Source organism: Lepidothrix coronata, unplaced genomic scaffold (genome assembly GCF_001604755.1).
Source record: "Lepidothrix coronata isolate B3197 unplaced genomic scaffold, Lepidothrix_coronata-1.0 Scaffold19, whole genome shotgun sequence".
In the NCBI taxonomy this organism is placed as follows: domain Eukaryota; kingdom Metazoa; phylum Chordata; class Aves; order Passeriformes; family Pipridae; genus Lepidothrix; species Lepidothrix coronata.
Genome location: NW_016690199.1, coordinates 6,845,315 through 6,869,567, shown reverse-complemented (window position 1 = coordinate 6,869,567; position 24,253 = coordinate 6,845,315). Strand labels below are relative to the sequence as shown.

At 38.0% G+C, this 24,253-nt stretch overlaps 1 protein-coding gene across 1 annotated transcript in view; it reads left to right on the top strand.

Moving 5' to 3' along the window:
- YY1 (YY1 transcription factor) overlaps positions 1 to 23,207 on the top strand; it is a 25,364-nt gene extending 2,157 nt beyond the window's left edge. Inside the window, exons 2-5 of the mRNA XM_017807474.1 lie at positions 8,191 to 8,353; positions 17,063 to 17,123; positions 19,689 to 19,847; positions 21,032 to 23,207. Coding sequence (XP_017662963.1) covers positions 8,191 to 8,353; positions 17,063 to 17,123; positions 19,689 to 19,847; positions 21,032 to 21,214 — 566 coding nt within the window. The 3' untranslated portion in view covers positions 21,215 to 23,207. The remainder of the gene's footprint in view (positions 1 to 8,190; positions 8,354 to 17,062; positions 17,124 to 19,688; positions 19,848 to 21,031) is intronic.
- Positions 23,208 to 24,253: the final 1,046 nt, after the last annotated feature.

The following is a 24,253-nucleotide window of genomic DNA, read 5'->3' as shown; positions in this document are numbered from 1 at the left end:
TCCTTTCTTTTTTTTTTTTTGGGGGAGGGTCCTTTAAAGGGAAAAAAATTTTGTTGAAGGGGTTTAGTATCTGTGGGACTTGGAGTGAATCTGATTTGGTACCTGCCCTGCTCACTTAATTTTATTTTATTTTTTCTTTTTACTAAAATATATTGCTAGCAGTAAGGTTCTGTCATCAACAGTTCTGTCCTTAAGTTATGTAAATGCGGAAAAAAAGCGGTCAAATAGTATGAGTTCATGTAATGTTTAAATTGGTGCGTGCTCTTTGAATAGTAGGTTGGTAATCTGTCTTGCATATCGTAATTTTTGTGCTCTTTTGCATTTTTAAAAGTGTGTAGTGATGTCTAAAATGTTTGTACTCTGTGATGTTTGCAAATGACCAGTTGTTGTTAGAAAGGCAAGTGTAGAAGAGAAGATGTATTGGATGACTGAATTCTCCTGCCTGAAAAGGTGGCAAGCATGGTGGTTCAGATTTTTACTCTCTTTTTAAATACAGGTGATTACTTTAGCAAGTTTGACAGAGTATCTGACACTATTGACATGTAGTCAGTTGGTAGCCTGGTCAGTTTAATCAAAGTTGTTTGCTTCCTGATGAACAGAAAAGAACATGCAAGAGTTTCCCAACTAATGTTTAGTTGGATGGTGTTTTGTATGCTTCTGTGTCACTGTGTGAAAACTGAATAAATTCCCTTGTTGATCTTTTACTTAGAACTCACCATCCAAGAAACATAAAAGATAATAGAAATTAATATAGTTTTCTGACTTTTGGATGCTGCCTGAGGTAGCTGAACGCAAGTGGCTGTATGACTCATGAACTGGCAGGATACAGGACCTCGCTGAGATCAATTGACAATTTCTAGCATGCATTTGCACTCGGAAATTCAGAGTGCCTGATAGGATGCTTCCTTAGACCTTCTGCATGCTGATTATTACTTGGCTGAAGTGAAGCATGTGTATAATCAATAAACTTGCTTCTCTTCCCATGTGCACAGCTTTTACATCAGGGATAGCCCTATTGATTTCGGTGGTTTTGTTCTTTATGAGCATGACCATGCAAGCTCAGTGGGAATGATATCCGCTTATAATTTACTGGAGATTGAATTGTGTTGCTATATTCAACTCAATTATATCCATGGTGCAGGAGAAGGAATACCTAGTCTGATTTCACTTCTAATGCCAAAAAAGCCCCTCCAAAAGCAAAATCAAATATATGGGCGAAAGCACAGTCTTAAGAGTTTGACCTCCCCTCCTCGTGTGCATGCATGCACACACCCCCAGCTTCAAACAGCCTGATCAGTTGAGATCTTGTGAAATTTTACTGAGCATATTGGACAGGTTCTTACACCTCATATGTAACTTATTTAATGTTACAGAAGTGACCCAAAGTGGTTAAATGCTGTGGCTTTATCTTTTTTTTTTCCTGAAATTTCAGAGGGCAAATCCAGAAAAATTTCCAGAAAAATTGCAAAAGAAACAGTACTTGGGACAGGGGGACACACACACGCAAACCCCAAAAAACCCCAAGTACCCACAAAAAACCCCCAGAGTAAATTAATGCAAAAAACCCCCCCCAAAACTACTGACTTGCAAAAAGGTAGTAGTACTAAAGTTTCCCTGCAGAATCAGGCATACTTTATTTTGAAGAAAGATAGCAGTTTTGCATCTGTATTTTAACATAATTAAAGACTTGCTTGCACACTGATGTAATGGACTGGTTTAAATGCTTAGCAAGAAGTTCATCAAGAGACGAACAGTAAATAAGGCCACGCATTAAGATACAACAATGAGCCCTATATTGCTGTGCATGGGGTTTTGCATCAGGAACCAAGGGCACTTTGCTCACCACAGTGTGGGAAGACAATGTGAATTAATTCCTTGTTACTGTTTGCTGGTGCTACTATATTAGCTTGTACATGGGTGGTACCAAATTTAACCAATCATAAATCTTTGTCCAGAAATTGAGTATAACGTGTCTTGTAACACCTTTTGAAATGTGTAGAAATAATCTGTGAAATATATAGCAGTGTGACTAAAGGGGACTACTTAGTCCTTGTCTTGTTATGTGGTTATTTAGAAATTGCAGTACTGTTGGCAACGATTTAAACTTACCAGAACTTCTCTTATCACCTTGGTATCTATAGTGATATCAAACTTGTGACCTATAATTAAAGTGTTTAGTTTGAAACAGGAATGCTTTGTTCTAGTTCAGATCAGCTTTTCAGATCTTCAGAATAGAATTATTTGTTTTTCTTCATGTGTGAAAATAAGAAGTGAACAAAGGTGCTATATTTCTGAAAGAGTTGAAGAGGTATATCTGGTGGATACTTCAATCATGTTCCTGTAGTGTTTATACTGTCCTAATATTTGTCAGAAAACTGTTTAAACTTAATGGTGCTCTCCAAGAGAGACATCCCAATTTGTACTAGAAAAATTGTTTTTATCAAGTGGAATTTATTTGTGCCTTTGCTGGATTCAACTTGAATCATTGTCTCTAGTGACTTTCTCCAGGTTGGGTGCACAATAGCAATGGGGGTGGGGAAGGATTGTGAGAAATCATTTTGTCAGATGGTGCTTGGAAAACCGATTCTTACATGCAGGAGCATTTGGAAGGTGGTGCTTAAATGCTGGCTGCACCAAATACTGAAATTTCAAGCAGTTGGGGCTTAATTTTGAGTGGGGAAAAAGTATTAGTGTAACTACATCTGCTTCTAGGTAATGATTGTCAAGCTTTCAAACCTGAAATAGGTGTTGGCTTAAACTATTATTGTTAGCATAGTCTGCAAGTTAAGACTGAAATAGCATAACCAAACATTGTCCACAGATGTTAAACTGCTCAAGTATCCTATCCCTAGATGGGAAAGACAAAGATGCAGAAGTTACGTGCAGGGTTTGAAAATTATTTTTGATCATCCAGGAAGCCTGTGCTGTGGACCCACATTTGGAAGCTTGGGGAGTTCATGCTGGATTTCTAGAAAGTTTTTCAAAACCTCTTAGAAAAACTCAATGTCTCAAAAAATATAGGAGGGTTTTCATTTTACTTCATCAGATGGCAGGGGTGGGAAAAATAGCCATCTGCTGTCTGACCAGTTGTCTCATATAGTATAAATGATAGATGAATCATTTAGTTCAGTTGTGGACCTGTATCAAGGGTGGCCAAAATGCTTTACGGTGACAGATAGGTAATAAGATTCTTATATGAAAGTTTTTCATAATGGAGGCAGAAAGTGATTGATTCCTTTAAAATATTAAGATGACAATCTGTTTCTCACTCTGATTAAGACTATGATACAGGCTTCTGGTATCTGTAAGTATTGAGTCTGCCCTGATGTTTTTTCCGGTGATAAGATGGACCTTTTCCTGTGTCTATTTTAAATGTATTTTCAGTTTTGAAAGTGAAATACATGCATGTGTTTCACCATCTAAAATAATTAATTTGCCTCTTAGCCCACCTTTCAAACTAGAATCCTCTAGCTTGCTACTGGATCCTTCCCTGGGATGCTTGAGTTGCTCATATGCTGACCATTCAGAAGGTCACAGTGCTTCGGCACAGTGTCTCATAAATGCTGAAGTCAGATGATGACTATTGATATATGCACTGTTTTTGTCAGTTCATGTCTCAGTGGTGTGAAATAAGAGATGGGTGACAGGGGGAAAGAAGAACCTGTTCTCCATCTGTATGCAAGGCACGTCAGAGGGAAAGTAACCTAGCAGCCGATTAGGTTAAAAAATGACATACTGTGCAAAATAGAATTTTAACATTCAGAAGTGTCTGCTAAATAACTGTATTATTTAACAAGCTAATTACAGTTCTCTGCCTCCAAACATGACCAATGAACTAATTTGCCTGGGGAGATTGCAGTGTGGTAGCAATAACCAAGCTGTTATGACAGTGCCTTGGTACTGCTCAGTTGCCGAATACATCCTTTATCATGTAATTGCTTCTCAGCTGTTCCTAAAAGCCAGTGTGTTTAACTGTGTGATCATAAAAAGAAAATTTAAGCTTAAATGTTGTTCATCCTTTTAGCTGGTAAGTAGAATGTCTTTTAACTTGGTACCTTGAGGAGGAAGCTATAGGATCAGGTCTCATTGCTTTGCTGCCAGGTGTACCTCCTGAGTTCCCTTTGGCACCCTGTTTTCCACAGTGGAAAACCGATTGAATAGTAGTGCTTTCTCTCTGCTTGGTAATAGAGGAGGAGAAGGATGGCTCAGGATTTGGGGATCTCCAAGTGGAGTACGATGGCTAAAATCAAGAATAACTGAGGCAAAAATATTGACAGGGCTCCTTGGGTTGAGAGTTAAGAGCGTCATCTTAGAAAGCTGGGGAGTTCCAGAGCTGTCAGCTGGAGCTAGCTGTTAGTCTAGAATTGCATGAAATCATGGGGTTCTGAGGTGCGTGGATTTTCTGTGCAAGAGATGGAGAAAGCATGGTAATAAGAGGCAAAGCATGATCAGTAAAGTCTTGAGAAACAGATTCTACCATGTTTTGTCATTGAATCTGCAGTTACTAGTTTTATCCCAGTAATCTTGCTTCTTCCTACTTCAGTTGGAACTTTTAGTTCTCTTAAAACCTCTGACTGTTTCACCAGTAGTCAAAAGACATGGCTTGCTAAAACAGTGAACTTTCACTGATCTTAGTAAAGAAATGTTTGAAGTAGTTGCTTCGAAGGGCCTAAGTGGATCCGGTTCGACATGTGTGCTGCCCGAATATACGGCATGAGAGTAGTGCAGGTGGAAGGACAGAACATGAAGACGTGTTTGGGTATGCGCTCTAAAATGGGGCATAGAAAAACCTGGTTTAGACTATACACCTATCTTAATGTAATTTGGCATAAAAGGATCTAGGGGAATATCTGTGGTGTCTCTAACAAACCAGTATTTTACAGTTTTATGAGATAGATGAATATTGGACGTAGCTGTTGCAGTGACTGGTAGTGAATGTTTCTGTGAAGATGGTGATTAGCTCGTTGACGTGTTCAGATCCTCTCTGTCTTTCAGAAGAGGGGGACTAAAATTGTGTTCCAAGTTCATAACAGAAAGCTCCATTAGATCTGTAAGAATAGTGCTAGATACACACTTAAGCAGAATGCCTTATGTTTGAGTTTGCTCTACTCTTAAGTGGTTTTAAGGGACAAAACAGTGGATCAGATAGTACATAGCAGTTAATTTCCTTTTCCTGACTGGCTCCATGGCTCTGTCCATATTCAGCTTGCATGGGTGGCGTCCACATTAGGTTGGCTTGGGCATAAACTGCATGGAGTTACTATGCCTTATTTGTACTGCACTTATCCAGAGGTGTCACTGTAATTTCAGGGTTGTGTCTGTGTTTTGCCTTGCTTTGGATGCAATATGTTTGATTCTCCAGTGCTTTATGAGAGGAAAAGCGGGAAGTAATTTGCCTGTAGTGGGCATCAGGATTTGCTTGAAGGCAAAAAACATCAATCAACTTACCCAGTTTGCAGTGAGAATTATTGGTTAACTTGTCAGCCTGAGTGAAAGTTTGCTTGCACTTTACCCTCCAGACTTTGAGCTGCCTAGTCCAGGTTGGTAGGGCATCACAAATAAACTAAATTTATGCACAGAGGACATTAGTAAAGTTTTTCCATTTCCAGACTTCCTCCAAGGGAGGTTTTTGTGTGTTGTTTTTGTTTTGTTTTCCTAGTGAGTTGATAATGTCATAGGATGGTCTGTAACTAGGATGGTCTGGATACTAAAGAGCTATCGAAGTCTGTTGCTACTTTTTCAGAAGTATTACCCTGACATAAGACTTGAAGGTACAACTGTTTTGTATTTTATTGCTTTGGTTTAAATGCATTTTTAGAAGTGGAGGTGTGTGCTGCTGTAGAGATCCAGTTTTTTGGTATGGAAAAATGTGCTTGTTTTTTATTTTCACATAACTGTCAATATACTAAACAATAGTTTCTCTTATTTTCTACTCTATCAAAGCAATATGTTCATAGTTTTTTGTGTTTTGCTCCAGTAGTCTGTGGCATTAAATAGCTGTAGAACTGATTTCTGTTGGCAGGCTTTGGGGAAGTAAAGACACTAAAGGCTGACTTTCAGTTTGGTCCTCAAATAGCAAGAAAGCACTGTGGAATAGTGAGCCTTTACAGTAGGGAAGGAAAGAAGATCTTTAGGAATGTATACAAAATTTCCCTGTTGACTCGTGCATCTGATCTAAGGCAGGAAATGAAAACTTGTCTATGTTATGAATGTCATCAAACAGTCAAACTGCAAGTTCTGGGTAGCTGTTGAAATGGCTACGTTGAAGGCAGCTGATCTCATTCTAGTCTACAGCATGGAGAAGGCATTGCTTTTAGCTTTACAGAAATTCTGTGCCCTTCTGGGCTCCATGTCTTTTCTGCCTGTGTAGGCATTGCTAATAATCTTTTTTCAAGTTTCTGTTTAGAAGAAAAAAATGTTGCCAAATTGAAGGTTTTTTGACTTGAATTTGTAACTCCTTCAGGTGCTGTAAAATTTAACATATAATCCTCGCTTAAAGTAAATTCAGTTGCTTTCTTTAAAGCACTGGAAGAGGCTGAAATATAGTGTGGTGAGAAAACTAGATGAGAATAAAAAAGGTTCAAATAGTTGATTTTGAGGTTTATTTTGGATTTAATGCTGCAGAGAGTATTTTCTTATTTACACTTCTGTCTTTGCAGCGTTGGAGTCTGTTTTCCTCTTTCACCATGGAATATACATGAACTGCTATTTGATCTGGTAGATCAGATTAAACCCCAAACTAGCAGTAACATTTCTAGAAATAGCTCGGTGGCAAACCTTAAAAGCAGGCATTACAAATTGAATACAAATTTGTGCTTAGTATATGTCCTTTATTTGCATATATCTTGTCCTCTCTCTCCTAGGCTAAGTTACTGAGTAATGACTAATGTTATTTCCTGTGTTTCTGTTTAGGGGAAAGGAACTCAAAACCTTTCCTCTTTTGTTTTCTGCCTTATGTTTTCCTATCTCTTATTAATTGGTGAAATACTATTTCTGTCCCACCACCTTGTGTTTTCATTGCTTAAACACTACCCGTAAAATAAAACTTCCTGTTATTTTTGTAAAGCCTCTTGTGTATAAAATAATTTCCAGAATCTGTCCCCCATACACGTAGGTAGGAGAAGTAATGTACTGTCAAGTTTATTACATTGAGCTGAGCAGTTACAACCATATATACATCTCTTGCATTAGGTGTATTTGAGGGTGGAAAACAGGATAGGTGCTGTGTATGTCTTTCTCCTGGTGTGACACTACAGTGAGGAACATAGGTGGATGTTTCTATTCTCTATAATTTTTGTGTATTTCGATTTCTGTTACAAAAGAAATAGGAGAGAGAAAAGATTGTGTCTTGTATGTTCTAAGGTCTAAATGTGACTAGACAGCAACAGCAGGTCTTACACATGATTTCACTGCAGTCCTTGAGCACAAATTCGTAGGAGGAGCTCTAGAGCAGAGAAAATAGCAGTATCTTAACTGGCTTGTAGATCAAAGCTCTGAATAATTCCAGCCTGCTGTTTGCATAGTAGAGTGGGAAGGACCTTAGGCTGGCCTTTGCCACAGAAGGAAGAAGCCCCCTTGGGAGGGAGACACAGGATTAAGTTTTTATTTTCTTTCAGACCAGTCTGCAAGGATTTAAAAACCTTAATTTTACAAGCAAGTGCTGAAGCACATTAGCAGTTATTTTTAAATTTCTTGTCCCTCTGTGACACTTCTGTTGGAGGTCAAGGAGTCTGAAGACTTGAAGTAAAGATCAGTAGTCTTGACATCATAGGGTAAGTGTCTGCCACTCCTCTGATAGAATTCCAGAGTTACGGACTGCTGTTGAGTATCAAAGAGGGTATGGTGAAGGTTACTCTTGAAGAGTTAGGGGAATTGAATATTTAGGCATTGTTTCAGGAAAAGTACATTATCAAATGCAGCCAATATTTATAGGATTGTTCTACTTATTTCTGTATTTGTATATAAGTAGATATGCAACTTTTGCTTCTTCTCCTCACCCACTGTATTCTTCCTGTGTTCTTCATGCTGTAACTGTCTTTTTGTTCTTCACAATTACGATGGAGATCTGGAAGTGCAGTGTATTCTTTTAAATGTGCAGCATTAGTGAATTTATATTGAGATGCAGCCTAATAACTTATATGCTGTTTTGATCTTTAGTAGGTACTGAATTCAATATTTTGTGTATTTCAGATGATAAGAAAGATATTGACCATGAAACAGTAGTGGAAGAGCAGATCATTGGAGAGAATTCTCCTCCAGATTACTCAGAGTACATGACAGGGAAGAAACTTCCTCCTGGTGGAATACCTGGCATTGACCTCTCGGACCCCAAGCAACTGGCTGAATTTGCTAGGTAAGTAGGAAGAAAGGAACTTTAAACTACAGTAGTTTTCTTTTCACAGGTTTAATTATGAAACTGTTAGGCAGAATGGAAGATTTAGTATGGCTTATTGTTCCATTTAATTATCTTCTAAAACAAGGGACTTAGCATCAGCTGCTCTCTTCTGAACTAAAGGAAGTGGGGTTTATATTCAGCAGTCACTTCTTCAGTGACTTCTGATCTTTAGTTCTGTTGGGCAAGACAGGACCTAAATACATCGATAGACTGCATCTGGGTGAGCCTTCCTTGGCACAGGGGTTAGACTAGATGATCTCCAGAAGTCCCTTCTAACCCTATCAAGTCTTTGATTTTACATGACAGAACATTTTTTTTGATGTGAATAGCCTTAAAATCCTGAGCACTGAAGGATCCAGTAAGTGAAATGCTACATTCAGGTTATTCAGTACTAAAAAGCTAGACTACAGTATTTAGTTTGTAAAGTCACTTACTGGTTTTTTTTTACCTGCTTCTTAAGCTCGAGGTCTTTAACAACTTAACAGAGTCACCTGTTGTACACTTTGAAGTGCCACTGATAATTGCAGTCACAATTGGTAACTGTACTGCTTGGATTTTCCTCTACTAAGTCAGTATTGTCCTTCGTTTACATATCAATTCCTTGACCTGAGTGAGAAGGTGACTGACTGTCAAATAGAGGTGGAGTAACTTGTTCTGGGGGTACCGAAAAGTGTCCTCTGCAGGGCCCTGGCTCTGGTACCGGGTGCTCGGGGCCACCCGTGGCCACCAGAGGGCAACCGCGAGGTCGCTCCGGACCCTGGAAGTGCCACACGGGGGTTGCCTTTGCAGCGCTGGCTTGTTCCCTTCTGCTCTGCTCTGCGCAGGAGCAGCGTTGGTGCTGTGTCTCTACATATTTGAGCCATAGCTTTCTCTGGCTGCTGCTACGAGTTTTACCCATGTTGAAAGCAAAATGTACGTATAAAGCCACACTAATTTTCATTTTTTAGCAGCTGACTGTTCTTCAGAGCTCTGGTGCACAGTTCTGGCACTTAGAGCAGGTGGTATTTTTACTTCCTAGGTCACCTAGTACAGAAGTGTGCCTTTTTCCTAGTAGTTACTAGATGGCAGGGACTGTTGATACAAGTTCTGGTCTGGTTTCATGGATCTTGGTGTTCAGTGAAACAACATCTATTCCTGTTTCACCTTTTTGATCTTGCTGCTTTTCTACAAGGTTTTTCCTGTTACTCTGTAGTGTGTTTGTGCCAGAGGAATGACAGCACGGCCTCATCCCACAGTTATTTTCAGTATAGCCATTGAACAATGAATTTTGAAGGCTAGTAAAATAATTTTGCAGGTCTTGCTCTGTGCTTCAGGCTATCCGATCTGAAAATGTTTAAAAGCACATCATAAACAACTGTAAACAGGGTTCTGTCTAAAGTGATGAGTGGTTCTAGCTAATGATACGGCTCTTTCTTGTTTTACTGTTGTTCATCAAAGTCAATGTATTTTTCTCTAAAACCTGCTGAAAAGTTCATACGCTTTTTTTGTGAAAGCAAATGTTTAAGTGATACTCCTGAGTGTATGTAATGTTCTAATTCTAAAACGTTCCATATTTCTACTTATTATATGTTATTTTAAAACATGCTGAAACTCTTGGTTCTGTTAACTGAAGTACTGAATAGCTGTCTTTTGTTAGGAAGTGGAAATAGTTTCTCACAGACTGTTCTCCATGTAGATACTGAATACTTTTTCTCCAGATTGGTTTGAATACTTGAAATGGTTGCCAGGATTTGGGCTTCTCGAAATGACCAGACTACTTCTATAAGATCTGTCGGCATATTTCTGAATATTGTAAAATGTTTTAGTTAGTTTTCTATAGAGAAAATGGTGGCTGCTGGCAGTATTTTAAAATTATCACTTTTTTTTTTTATATTCATAGTGGAATGTTCTAGGAATTTCCAGAGCTAGAATTCGTAGCAGATGATGGAAAGATTGAGGTCTGTGTGTACAGTCCCTTTTTTGTTAATCTATTTCTGTGCAGCAGATAAAATGTAATTCACTTCAGTGAGAAGTATATGATGATAGAACAAGCAACTTAGGGGGACATATCCTTTAGCAGTATCCCCAAGTTGCTCAAAACCTAGGAAAAATTGTTCTGATAGCTTAATTTTAGATACATGAAAATTTAATGCATTTTCTGTTTTAAGGAAAGTTTTTTGATTTCTCGGTCAGAATTGATGACTGTCAAACTTTCACTCTTGTCTTAACACACAACCATTTTTAATTTTTTTTTTTATGTTTTAAATTATTGCATTTGTTTATTCTTCTGAGAATAAAGAATATGGGTGTATTAGAATTTGAATATTGTTTGGATCTAATAAGATGAATTCAAGCACTCATATCTCCAAACCACTGCTCAGTTGTCTCTTTGATCTTCCTGTGTGCAATATCACCAGAAACATTGCATGCCAAGCTGGAAGAAAAAATTGGGTTTACATGTGTGGGATTGGGTTTGGAGGTTCAAGGAACCAGTTTTTCATGCTAAAAGAATGTGTTTAATATAAATTTATCTGAAATTGTCAAGCATTGCTGGTTGTTTTACAGTTCAGAATTTCAAAATTCTTAGCAGCTGTATTCTGAAAACTTTGAGCAGCACATGATGTTGAAAGTTGTAAACCTGTTAAGTAGCTTTGTGTGCTTGAGTAAAGTTTTGAATAAAAAACTTTGATAACTTGGAAAAAGAATTTTGACAGTCCTCATATAAGGAGGTGTGAACTGGCTAGTAAAATTGTATGCTAAGTGTGCTTTGTGTAGCTGACAGAAAGTTATTTGGGTTTGCTTTCTTGTTTTCGTTAAGGTAGTTTAAAGAATCTTACCATACATTTGTAGAAATTAGCTACTGAAAACCAGGCATCGATGATTAGGGACAAATTTCTGAGGTTAAGCTTAAACAAAGCTTGAATTCTAGTGGTGTAGTAGATTTTGGGCATGGTTTGTGTGTTATGTTCATGATATAGTAAGTGAAAGGTAGTGCAGGAATGGACTTGATGCTTGAAGTCATCTGTAGCTCTTCAGCCCTTAAAAAAATAATTCGGAACTGTAGTAATTGAGCATCTGCAGTGACCATCAGTGCTCAGAACTCAGTGGGACTCCAGAGCGAGCTGTTGACTGTCTGTTGTGGTACAATTGTCTTTCACCACCTGGTTTAGTGTATTTGTCATTGAGTCACATAGCAGGAATCTGGATCCTTTAACTGGAACTCTTATGGTTCTTCCTGGAAAAGCTTTTATGCAATCTATGATTCCATTGGAAACATTGTGAATAAACAAGCTGTGTCAGAACATTAAGATGTGTTCAGTAGTGCACAGATGAATTACCATAAGTTATACCTAGTTGGGCAGTTTATCACCTTTTACAGATTATTTCATTCTGGTTTAGGAGTCATGAATTTTCTCTAGCATGCTTTAAAAATGCAGTTTAAAAAAAGGTGGATTTCTCTGAGATAATCATATCAAAATGTGAAATGTTAATTGTGAATGATGTGCTCAGAAAGACATAAAACCTAATAAGTTACCATATTTTCATTTCATACCTTTGACTGTGACTATGGAAATTCTTTCAAGTGGAATAAAATGTTTCATTCCAGTCTAAATTGATTACAAGTAATTCAGTAGTTAGCTGTGAAGAAATCATAACTGCTTGGTGTTAAAAGCTTGGGAAGGCAGCAGGGATATTTCTAGCGGGGGCATGTGGCAAATTCCCTCAAAGCAAGCCACTAAGGACAACTGGCTACACCCTGATTGCCCCCTCCCTCCCTCTTGTTCTCCAGGCAGATCCGTGCTATAGAACTGGCTATAGACAGCAGGAAACAGACGTCAGTAAAACTAAGAAATAAGGGAATATTCTGTAGCTGGGAAATTGGCACAGTAATGGGTCTTGATGGTAAAAACTTTACTCTCCATGGTTTTATCTTCTGGTGCTCTTGGTATCTTTTCTGAGGGAGAGCCATTGTGAGAACTGCCCTTCCTTTCTATCCGCTTTCCAAACGGTTAGAAAGCAAAGGAGAGGAAACTGCGTTAGCGTTTGAAATCGGACACCCTTCTTAAAACTGACAAAGCATTCTGGTCACCCAGATTTATGACTTAGGCCTCTTTATAAGGTGTATGCTTTTGTGTTGGTTTTGTTCTTGTTGCAGAGAAGCTTAAAGCGCAGTAAAGTGACAATTGCTTTACCCAGAGTGCTCTTCTAGGGGAGGGGAAATCTTCTGCTCTGTACCACACTGTGAAGGTCACTCTCCCTGTTTACACATATGATATCCTTCATATCTGGAACAAACCTAGTAATTATTTTTGCCAGAATGATGGAGTGAAAGAACTTTTTATGACGTTTTTCTACCTAACTGACCGAAGCACGGTTGAGATACTGGCTGTGGGTTTTTGGGTTGCACATAGATTACTGGGACACCTTGTGCCACTCCCCTTTTATCTATTTATCCAAAAACCAGTCTAGCCAGTTTCAGGAGTTCTTCAGCACAAGTGAACTCTTGCAGTAGCACAGGGCCATGATGCTCATGTTAGTTCTGCTCAGCAGGGCAGCACAAAGGGAATGGCACAAGGAGGGAACAGATCAGCAGTGGCAGTAACACTGCTGAGAGAATAATTTCTGCCATGTCTGACTGTTGTTCTTAGGGGTTTGGTCATCAGCACGGGTGAATATCACAACTTGTCATCAGAGACCTCTAGGTTGTGTCAAAGGAGTTGCCTGAGAGAGTGTAATGCTGTTTAGGTTAGATTTATGTATGGAGGGAGAAAAAAAGATGTGAGAACGCAGAGCTCTTAACAGTGGCAAAAAAAGAGATTTCAAAACAAGGAGGAAACTCTGTATTGTTATTTGTTTTTTGAATTATATTTACTTTATTCCTAGCCTTAACACTGTTCCTGTGGCTAACTTTTAAAATTGGGTCTATGGACAAGCATATAGGTTGTAGAGATTGGCAGGGGTGGGGATTGGTTCTGTCAGGGTACAGTACTTTCAGTTCAGATGTGTAGATGAAAGGAGGTGATTAGATATAACTTTCACATACTGCACAGTGACAATGTTGCTTGCTTTATTTTGAGAAACTGAGTTGTGATTTCACTCAGTCTTCCTTATGCATGGATAGGAGTGCGCCCTTTTATGAAGCTTATTCTGTAAAGCTGTAAGGTTGCACACCTTCCTTCTCCCTCTGCTGTCACTCATTCCTTCCCTCCACCCACCCAGTACAAGTTAAGACTTAGCCTTTAATTGCAGTGTCCCAGTGCCTTGATCCAGAAGGTACACTTCCTAATTTTCACAGTTAGCTACTACTAGCATGGCCATATAAATTCACTGCAGAAATGAAAATTCTGGTCTTGCCATGTAAATTGATTTTCTGCAAAGGAGAGTGTTTCAGAAGTTCCACCCCAGTATTAATCTGTGGGTCTGTAGTTGTCTTAAAAAGTTATATTTGTTAGAGTTCTGTTTATGATTAATGTTTCAGGCTAAGAAAACTTGGATGGAGCTTGCAGAGATGCTCTACTTGGTGGGAGCCAAAAGTCTGACTGCCACCAGCAAGAGCTACCTGCAACAGTGTAATACGATCAACAGCCCAGATTCTAGTCTGGTCTCCTTTTGCAGAAAGTTAATTTTAAAGTAAGACCAAAATCTTTTTTTCTAATATGTTTGAGTTCTTTGAGGGATTGTCCATATGAATTCTGCAGCCTTGTGAGCAAGATGACATTGCTAACACAAGGATCTATCGTAGCTGTGCCTGTGGTGTACGTGCCCTCATGCCTTTAATCCAAGTCTGTAAAGGGCTCAGCAGTTTCTTGCTGCCTCTGGCACCGAGATACAGCCTGGACACCATTTGCCACCTCTTCCTGTCAAAGTGTGTGCTTCTGTTTTGCTGATTAGCTTGGCTGTCTATGGAACCCTGTGCATAAGCACAGTCTTGTTCCACATTTTAGGCTTAAGTTGCCCACTCGCCATGCTTCCATGAAAAATGAGATGGTTTAAAATCTGCTCGTTTATTAGCTAGAGGTTTTTGTCGTTTTGTGACTAAATTTCAAGTACACTGGCTGGACTGATAATCCTGAGTTTAGAAACAAAGCTTGAAAATTAAAAAGTCAGCTTATTCCAGAATGGACGTTTATAATGTTACGTACCTGCTCAGGCACTGAACTGAAAAATATAAGGTGTATGTTGATGCTCCAGTCTGTCCCATGTCTGACCATCCAGTTCACCTGCAGTTGGTTCTTCAAGCTCCCTGACTACACTGGCCCGGGGTATTTTCCTTCTCGCTCTACCTCAGCAGCCTGTTAGAGATGACACCATTTCTTTCTCAAAGATTGACTTAATACCAGAGGCAAAACGCAAGAGTCAGGAATAGGATTTAACACAATGATCAGTAGGATCTTAGGCAAAGTGTAAAAATACAGGTGCTGCCCACTAAAGCTATTTGCCACATCTGTTGTTAGCAATCCTTTTTTGGTCTAGTCGCTCCCTTTAAAAGTGGTCATTTAAGACTTCAGAACAATAGTGGTTTTAGTAATTCTGATCAGTCATGAACACTGACCTTGGGTTTAGGAATTTTTTGCTTTTGTTTTTGAGGCTGGGGGAAGACTCAGACTATATTTAACAAGTTGATAGAAGGAGATGGTTTTGGCACCAACTTTGTCTCCTAAGGGTGTTTGTTCTCTAATCATAACACTGTGTTCTCTCATGTCCCATCTTGTCAAATCATTCTGCTGTGTGACCGTTTTGACATTACAGATGCTCCTTTCTGTGTCTTTTCCTGTTTTTAAAATTCACAGAGATGTAATAAGGACAATCCCATGCAAAGGGTAGTTGAAGCTTTCTGTAGGGGTACTGTAAAGAAAGCTTTTGTGTGTGTTTTCCTATAGTCTCAGTACCTGCAGTACTATGAGTGTGGAACTGTGCTACACCTGTAGTACTGAAAGGAGTCAGACTGAGGGACCAGTGATAGCTGGCAGAACCATAGGAGGCTAGTCCATCACATATTACTCCACTGGCAATTCTAAGAATATTTTCCTGGGTCTTCAGGACTTCTCAGGGAGTTTTTTCACTGCTTTTGCCTTAATTCAGCCTTTCAAGACCTTTCATTACTGTCCTCTCTCAGCAGTCCACGTGAAGGAGGCAGGTGAAAGAGCAGATTTCAGCCATAGACATGGGAGTGTGACAGTACCAAAGAAGATAGACCCTGCCTGCAAAGAAACAAATGTAGTCAGATTAGAGGGATTTAACTTATTTTTCCTACAGCTCTTGAGTGTTTTTTAAATGTTTAGAAGTTGCTGTTTAGCCAGGCTCAGGTTAATTAATAAAAATGCATGGGAAAAAGTACATGTATACATTGCTTGGAAATCTCTTCCCCAAACCCTGTTCTTCAATATCAGTTTCCAGGAACTGAATTCATGGGGGTGAAAATTGTCTTGGGTAGGAACAGACACTTCTCCTTCTTAATGTTAAGAATAGTGATTCTGATTAATTCCAATTATTTTTTTTATTTCAAGCCACTCGTCTCTGTTTAGTTGAGACTAAAGTACACCAGAAAACCTTTTGTGTAACTTACAGATATGATGTTTAACTTACAGATATGATGTGTAACCACCTTGTCACACAGAACTATCTTGTACTGTATTATCAGGAAAAGTTGTTCAATAACCCACATGAATAGACTAGCTCTGCTTCTACAGCAAGGTTTGGGAATGTGCAAAATTCGTTACTTACCTAAGGCAATCTCCAGCTGTGGGGGGTGCATTTATTTACACCTACCTACCTCTACCATTAGGTGGGGATAAGCCTTCTCTTTTTGTTTTTTTTGGAGACAGCACTACAGGTTTGAGAAATAAAGACAGCTAAAAGTGCATTTCACTTCCCCAGAGTGATGTCACACATCTGGCTCTTCTGAATTCTGACAGGTGGTTGTTATGACAACACTGTTCTAAGATTTTTTTCTACAAAGAGTCTTATTATGTATTAAGTAGACCTAGCACATACAAGCAATAGTTTGCTGGGCTCCTTATGCAGTGAGTGGAGATTAGTGGTACCCAGAAAGTAATGCTGAAGATCCCTGTCAGCGACCAAGAGTAAGTAGGTGATTGATTGTCAGTTGCCAAGAGTGGAATCCATGTACACAGTAGCTTAAAGTAAGAATAAATGACTATTTCTGTGGTTGTAATGGTTGTCTACGTTGTCCGTGTAGATTCCACAACTTGCCTGATTCCTGCTTTCCCCACATCTGTAGAGTTTTCTTCTGAAGATTTGTGTCTGGTGAAAGTTCTGAAGAATGATTGCATCTACTCTCTCCTTCATGTGCTATGGAGAGGAAGTGAAGCTAAACAGGCCACATGGGTACTGGCACAACAAAAATGGAGTTTTCAAACAAAACCTCCTACTTACAATTAGTATAAGTCAGGGGAAAAAACCTCTATTTCCACATAGAGGATTAAGAAGGTAGCATTAAATGTCTTATTCTGTATTTGAGAGGTCCTTCTGGAAAAGCAGAACTTTGCAAATCCTAAATTATACTGTTATTATTGTTATTATTGTTTTGAAAATGTTAAAGTGAGTACCACTGATGCATGTAACACTAAGGGATAAATGTACTCCTTATATATGCCCTTAGAGGAGAAGAGCTGTCTACTAATGTTTTTATACTGATGTTTGTTGGTTCTCTTTTTTATCTTTAAGAATGAAACCAAGAAAAATTAAAGAAGATGATGCTCCACGAACGATAGCTTGTCCTCACAAAGTAAGTGAAGTGCTCGGCTTATGAGTAGACAGTAATTTGTAGATCAGAATTTTGTATTGATGTTTTCTCTTGAGAATAAAAAACTAAAATATCTTGCTGTTAATAGACTACACTCAGTTAACTGTATTTTAGTTATTATTCTCTAGAGGCTTCCTTAAAAACCTTTCACTGAATAATATATTATTCCCATTCCTTGTCTTAAGGTTAGTGCATCCCTAATCTTCTGGTAACCATGATGCACAGCCCCTAACATGCTGGTTTTACTGTTGTGATTTCCCGACACCCAAGAATACATACTTGAAAGAATGTTCTGAAAGCTGTTCAAAGTACGTTCCTAAGATCTATATATCCTCTGCTTGGAAACTATGACAGATTTGGAGTCTAGATCAGGAATCAGCAATTTATGGTGCAGATGCCAAAGTCAGCGTTATTGGAAGACTCTGAATTACATTCCATAGAGCTGGAAGGTGCATCATCTTGAGAAGCAGGCATCTTGGAGATACGATTCTGAACCACTGTCCTATTATTCCTTTGACTGCACATGGCTCATAGTATTAAGTGAGGAGACACTTTGAGATTTTTATGTTTGGGATTGTGTTTAGGTTTTTTTATCAGCTTTTCAGTATGATTCTGAACCACATTCAAGCTTCTGTCTTGAATAAATGTTGCCAGTCACCTAGATTGGTAGCATCTGTCTTTACTGCATTATCCAGCTTTTGTAGTGCTTCTGTTAGCTGACTTAGCCTGTCACAAAAAAAGACAAATACAATCTTGCTGACTTCTGGTCTAGATTAAGTGTGAGCCTAAGCAAATAATCAGAGCAGATAGCTAATAGTACCCATTAGCATGAATAGAGGGCTACTTTCTGACTGCCATGGTGTAAGGAATTCTGAATTCCTCTTTGTGCTTAAATTGATTTCCAGTTCTCCACATTCTACAAGTGTCATGTTTTTATCGTAATACAGTATTCAGAAATACAGGAACAGTTACTCTTTACAATACCAAGGAATGTTGCCTTCATTTCTTTGATTTACTCTTTCATAGCTTCAACTTCATCTGAACAGGGGGGAAAAAAAGAATGTTTTATCTTTCCATTTTCTGACTTCTAGTGTTTCTAGGCTTTGTGCGTTTATGACTGCAGTTAAAAAAAGAAATATGTTGTAGATGTAACTGCTGCTCTTGGAGGCAAGCAGGGACTTTGAAATAAATACAAAAAAAGTTGATAGTCTGTTAATTTTGGTGCTGCTTTGCCACACCCAGTTCTGCTACATGCAACAAATGATGGCAGAGTACTTCAAAATTAGCTGAAGAAATTCTAGTCCCTGAAGGGAGAACTCTTCTTGAAAGTGACATTTCGCATTTTTTAAGAAATAAGGCATATTCAGATGTATTACTTTTGAAAAAGAAGCCTGCAGAATTTAATATTAGCAATTTAATGTTCCTTTAGGTTCTGCTGTTAAATTTTATGCCTCATAACACAGTGATGTTGGTAGACTAGTTTTATGTAAGACTAAACAGCATCACTTGTAGTACAAATAGAATTTATGGTTGTTAGTAGGATTTTATGAGGCATTTTGAACCTCGAGGAAGACATTTCTAAAGCATATGATAGATATACTTATTGTCACTAAAAGGTGAAAAAAAACAAGTAAAAGGATTAAGTAAAGAGAGCCCCAGGTCACTGCTGGCTTAAGCACACTCTGGAATCAAAAGCAATATTCCTGTGTTGATGCAGCATGGACCACAGGTTAAGACTTCAGATGCTGTAGCTGAGTTAATGTATTGTTTGCTTTTAGACTGAGTTGGCACTAACTCAACAGATTCTCTTACCTTATTCAGTTGCCCAGTATCACACTGTAGGGTTAAACTGTAGTAGCAGTGGCACTCTGTCTTAAGGTGGTAGTGATCAGTCTGCTGCTGCCAGTTTGGACAAGGTAGTTTCTGTAAGTTATGTACTGGAAACCAACCCTCTTGCTCCATTTCTTCTCAGAAATGAGAAGGAAGATGACAGAATGTTGGGAGATGGAGTGGTGCACATACAAATTGGTACTAGAGAATAATTTGTAGTATATTAGATACTATATAATATGTTGTAGTAGAACTCAGAATATAGCACATTGAAGAATACACCGTAGGTATCCATGAATTATCATTCTGTCTTTTTGGGTTTTCTTGTTGGGTTTTTTGTTTTGTGTTTGTTTTTTCCTCTAAAACCATTGTGTGCTTTTGTTTGGTTTATTCATTTGCTTCTATCAGAGCTGCATTTTCTTCATGAGACTGTCCTATTATTCCTTTGACTGCACATGGCTCATAGTATTAAGTGAGGAGACAGTTTGAGATTTTTATGTTTGGGATTGTGTTTAGGTTTTTTTATCAGCTTTTCAAATGATTAATTTTCTTGTATTGCTTTTTTAAAAATAAATGTAATGGATGTTCTTTTCAGGGCCAACTTATATAAAAGTGTTCAGGATATAAAAGCATTTTATATGCTTGTACTGTAGCAGATAAAACCTTCTTCATGAGAACTAGCTTATCTACTAATTGAGTTTCACTCTTCTTTTTAAGGGCTGCACAAAGATGTTCAGGGACAACTCTGCCATGAGGAAGCACCTGCACACTCATGGCCCTCGAGTACACGTATGTGCAGAATGTGGCAAGGCCTTTGTGGAGAGCTCAAAACTAAAGCGACATCAGCTAGTTCACACCGGAGAGAAACCCTTTCAGGTATTGTTCACCTCCGGGCATAAGTACCACCCTTTATACATGGAGACTGTAACTGTAACCTGGCTTCCGTAGGACTTTGGGGATACTGTGTCTTTCCTAAAATCAGATGAGGCAATGAATGATTAGAAACTGGAAGTCCCCTTCAGCTAATTAGTCTGTCATGTAACTGTTACCATGGACTTCTCTTAGAAATTGCCAGATCATATGTACATGGGAGATGCCTTTCAAAATGAGATGTGAAGTTACTTTAACAATGAAGGTTGCAGTTACTATTGAATTAAGAAAATGTCTCTTTCTCCTCATCGTCTTTTCAACTTAGGGCTTGTGGACAACTGAGACTTGGGGCTGTTTGCTCAGTTGACTCAGGATACTAATCAGTTTTCAGCAAATCAGGTTTCAGAGGATATTAATCAGCAAATCAGTTTTCAGAGGATATTAATCAGTTTTCAGCAAAATGATGGGAGTCACTAAATCTCTTTCTGTTTATATCAAGTCACGTGGGCTTCTGCCACCAGAGGTCCCCTGCCCTCTTCATATGATACTGCTTATAAATCTTCTTTACAGCTGTTCATAGGCTTGAGCATATCTCTGTTCTCCAATACACATTTAAGATATGTTATTTTTTTAATTATTTTTTTTAATAAATTATTTTATAAACTTGATTTGCGGTCCTCAGGAATTCACTGAAATGTGTACACTGGATATCTTCTGTGGTCAATATAAGTATTTACTACTGAACATGCCCTCCTTTTTATTTCAAGCCCATCTTAAAAGTAAAGTGGGGTAAAATGAGTAAATCTTTTAAATTGTCACTGAAAGGGGGAAATGCTGATGTTAAACCTTGTTTCTGTTTTGTAGTACAGTGTAACAAAGTCCTGTTTCAGATGCACAGCTGGTTTTAGTGGAAGCATTTGCTTGTAAGCTGGAAGTTAGTTATGTTCCTCTTTGAAAATAGATATACTACTGTATATATAATACACATAGTATACTTCAGTACGTGTACCTAAGTATTGCAGTTTTTGGTGTAGTTCACAGCTGATGCTCACAGCTTCACTATAATAATCTTCACCATCTGACTTCATGTTTGTGCAGTCTAATGATTTGAAGAAGAATATTGCTCTAATCAACGATGGAAACGTGTGCTGTTTTGTTAGCTAACAGAGTATATCTTTTCCTTTCAACAGTGTACATTTGAAGGATGTGGAAAGCGTTTTTCACTGGACTTCAATTTACGCACACACGTGCGAATTCATACTGGCGACAGGCCCTACGTTTGCCCATTTGACGGCTGCAATAAGAAGTTTGCGCAATCAACTAACCTGAAATCTCACATCTTAACACACGCTAAGGCCAAAAACAACCAGTGAAAGTTGGAGGAGAACATTCTTGAACTCAAAAGCGTCTTGCAGGAAAACGAATTGGAAATAAATACGCCTCCCCTTTGTATATTGTTTCTAGGAAAGAATTTTAAAAAAAAAAAAGAACCTTACAAACTAAAGGACGTGTTTTGATAAGTAGTAAATAAAAAGCAAAAAAAAAAAAAAAGAGAAATCACACAAAAAACTTTAAGGTGACATTGTTAAGATGCTCTACCTTGATATGTAACCCCGTTTCAAGAACACGGTGTTTTGTAAAGTGCGTCCCCAACTGGCCGGGTCAGCTCATGAACTTGCATCAAAAGAGACAATTCTTTATACAACAGTGCTAAAAATTGGACTTCTTTTCACATTCTTATAAATATGAAGCTCACCTGTTGCTTACAATTTTTTTTAATTTTGTATTTTCCAAGTGTGCATATTGTACACTTTTTGGGGATATGCGTAGTAATGCTATGTGTGATTTTCTGGAGGGTGATAACTTGCTTGCGGTAGATTTTCTTTAAAAGAATGGGCAGTTACATGCATACTTCAAAAGTATTTTCCTGTAAAGAAAAAAAAAGTTATATAGGTTTTGTTTGCTATCTTAATTTTGGTTGTATTCTTTGATGTTAACACATTTTGTATAATTGTATCGTATAGCTGTAATGAAATCATGTAGTATCAAATATTAGATGTGATTTAATAGTGTTAATCAATTTAAACCCATTTTAGTCACTTTTTTTGGAGAAATACTGCCAGATGCTGATGTTCAGTGTAATTTCTTTGCCTGTTCAGTTACGGAAAGTGGTGCTCAGTTGTAGAATGTATTGTACAGGCACTGACCGTTTATTAACACCTGATAATATGTACATCCCCCCATGTAATAGAAAGGGCAACAATAAAACAGTGGTCCTAAAGAAAGAATCTGGCAGAAAATGATCTGTAAGCACAGTCTATTTTCTTTTGTTGTCCAGAGCAGTTCTAGTTCCTCTTGACCTCCCAGAAATTGGAAGCTTAATAAACTCAAGTTTCATTTACTTTGCATTCAATTACAGTGGTTTGTGATGCAATTACATAATACCACGTTAGGTGGTATATCTAAACAGAATTGCCAACTGTAATTCTGGTTTTGAGTGACCTAGACTTCCATTAACTGGAACGGTGGATTTGGAGACTTGGCAGTGTAGTGGGGAGTTTTCAGTGTGCCTGGACAGCAACTAGGTAAAACAGTGCAGTAAATAACTAAACAGAAACCTTTATTTAGTCAAAGTAAAGAATGTTGGAGGTTTAAATGCAGTAACAATAGAAAGTGGAGGAATGGTAGGGTTTGAGTGGTCATACCAGAAAAAAAAAAAGTTGTCTTTTTCTTTTGGCTAACTTGTTTGACTGAGTGTAATGATAAAAATTCTTGGAACCTTATTTGACGCCTTTTGCTTCAAAACAAGAACTCTTGTTTCTAAGAGAACTTAAAGGAGTTGAGTTTTAATGGTCTGATAAGAGTGGTTACTACTCATTTGTTCAAGTGTTCAAAGAAAGAACTTAGCGGAGACTATAGTAAAATGTGACAGATTAATAAACAGGAGAAAATGCACAGAAATGCATAAGTTATTTTTTAGAGACATGTAACATATTTTAATGCAGTAAAAAGTGTTGTTAATCTTTTTCTGAATTCTCTTCTTACAAGGTTCATCAAAGTTTTTATTGCTAATACTGTAAAACTTAATTTTGAGTCCAGTGTTGGTGGTAGTGCAAAAAAAAACATGGGTAATAAAGAAACTACACTTACGACCAAGGGAATTTTCATCCATACATAAATCAATCTGAACACTGCAACTCTAGTCTGAGGTTATTAGGGGTAGAAAGAAGGTTGGGGCATTTAATTGTAAAGTATGCGTTAGAATTTTGGCAGTATTTTTTCTTTTATATATAAGCAGTTTTTGAACAGGACAATATACTGAAACTTGTATAGTTATAGTTAAATTAAATTCTGTATACAGTTAAATTAGTGTCTATTCTTTTTGGAAGGAAATAAAATTAATTCAGTCTAGTTCTAATTGACCCTACATTTTTTCTTAAACAGTGTCTATGATGGTTAAGCTTGCACGGAAGTTTACTTTCCTGTGTTGTAAAGTGGTACCCGTTTTATTGAATTGCAAGGTGGTCAGTACTTCATCCTTGAACACATATTTGAGGCTAAACTATGTTAAATATTGGTTTGAGGACCAACTGGGAACTATAACTGTTATTATTTCTGGTTATACTGTATCTGATTACAGAGAGAAATTTTCATTCAGGCCTCAAATCAGTAGCACTCAATATACTCCTGAGTGTAAGTAGCAACACTTAGTAGCTTGAAAGGTCTTGCTTTGTAAGTAGTTAATTCCATATTGGATATGAATAAATACTTGCATCAAGCAGCTTCTATAAGTTATTTAAGCTTTTGAAGTATAATTGCCACACTTTGCTCTTAAAACATCATGCTTAACTAATCCCAGAGTTTTCCTTAAGGTTTTTCAGTGAAGCAATTACAGGCTTTGAGAATAGGAAGAGTTGACTTTGAAACCACCTTTCCCAGCCTACTATTCCTGCATTACACCACCAGTGTGTGAGCGAGTTCAGGTAAGGGGAGGAGAGTCTGAGGGGTGGTGGAAATGTAGCCGGTGGTTTTAAAACTGGCAAAAGATTTCAGTGCTTACTCATCTTGCACATTCTACTGCTCATATGATCGTACATTTACCTTACCTGGTTCTGCTGCTGTCAGAATGCAAAGAGGCAAATTCAGTACTCAGAATCTTTTGTACTCAGACCAACTTTTTAATGATAGAACAGACTACACTTCTCTAGCTGTGTCTGTTTATGGTCTGTCAGTAAATACAAGACATAGAGCTTAAATACCTGTTACTTGCGGAGAGTGTCTCTTGAAAAGGTGGTAGGAGGGGTACAGGTTCAGATTTGAAATCCTAAATGAGTAAATTCTTAATGAAATAGAACATCAGGGCCTCAGCTGAACTTGCACTTAATTTTAGTTATCTTCTGTTTGAAGAGGTT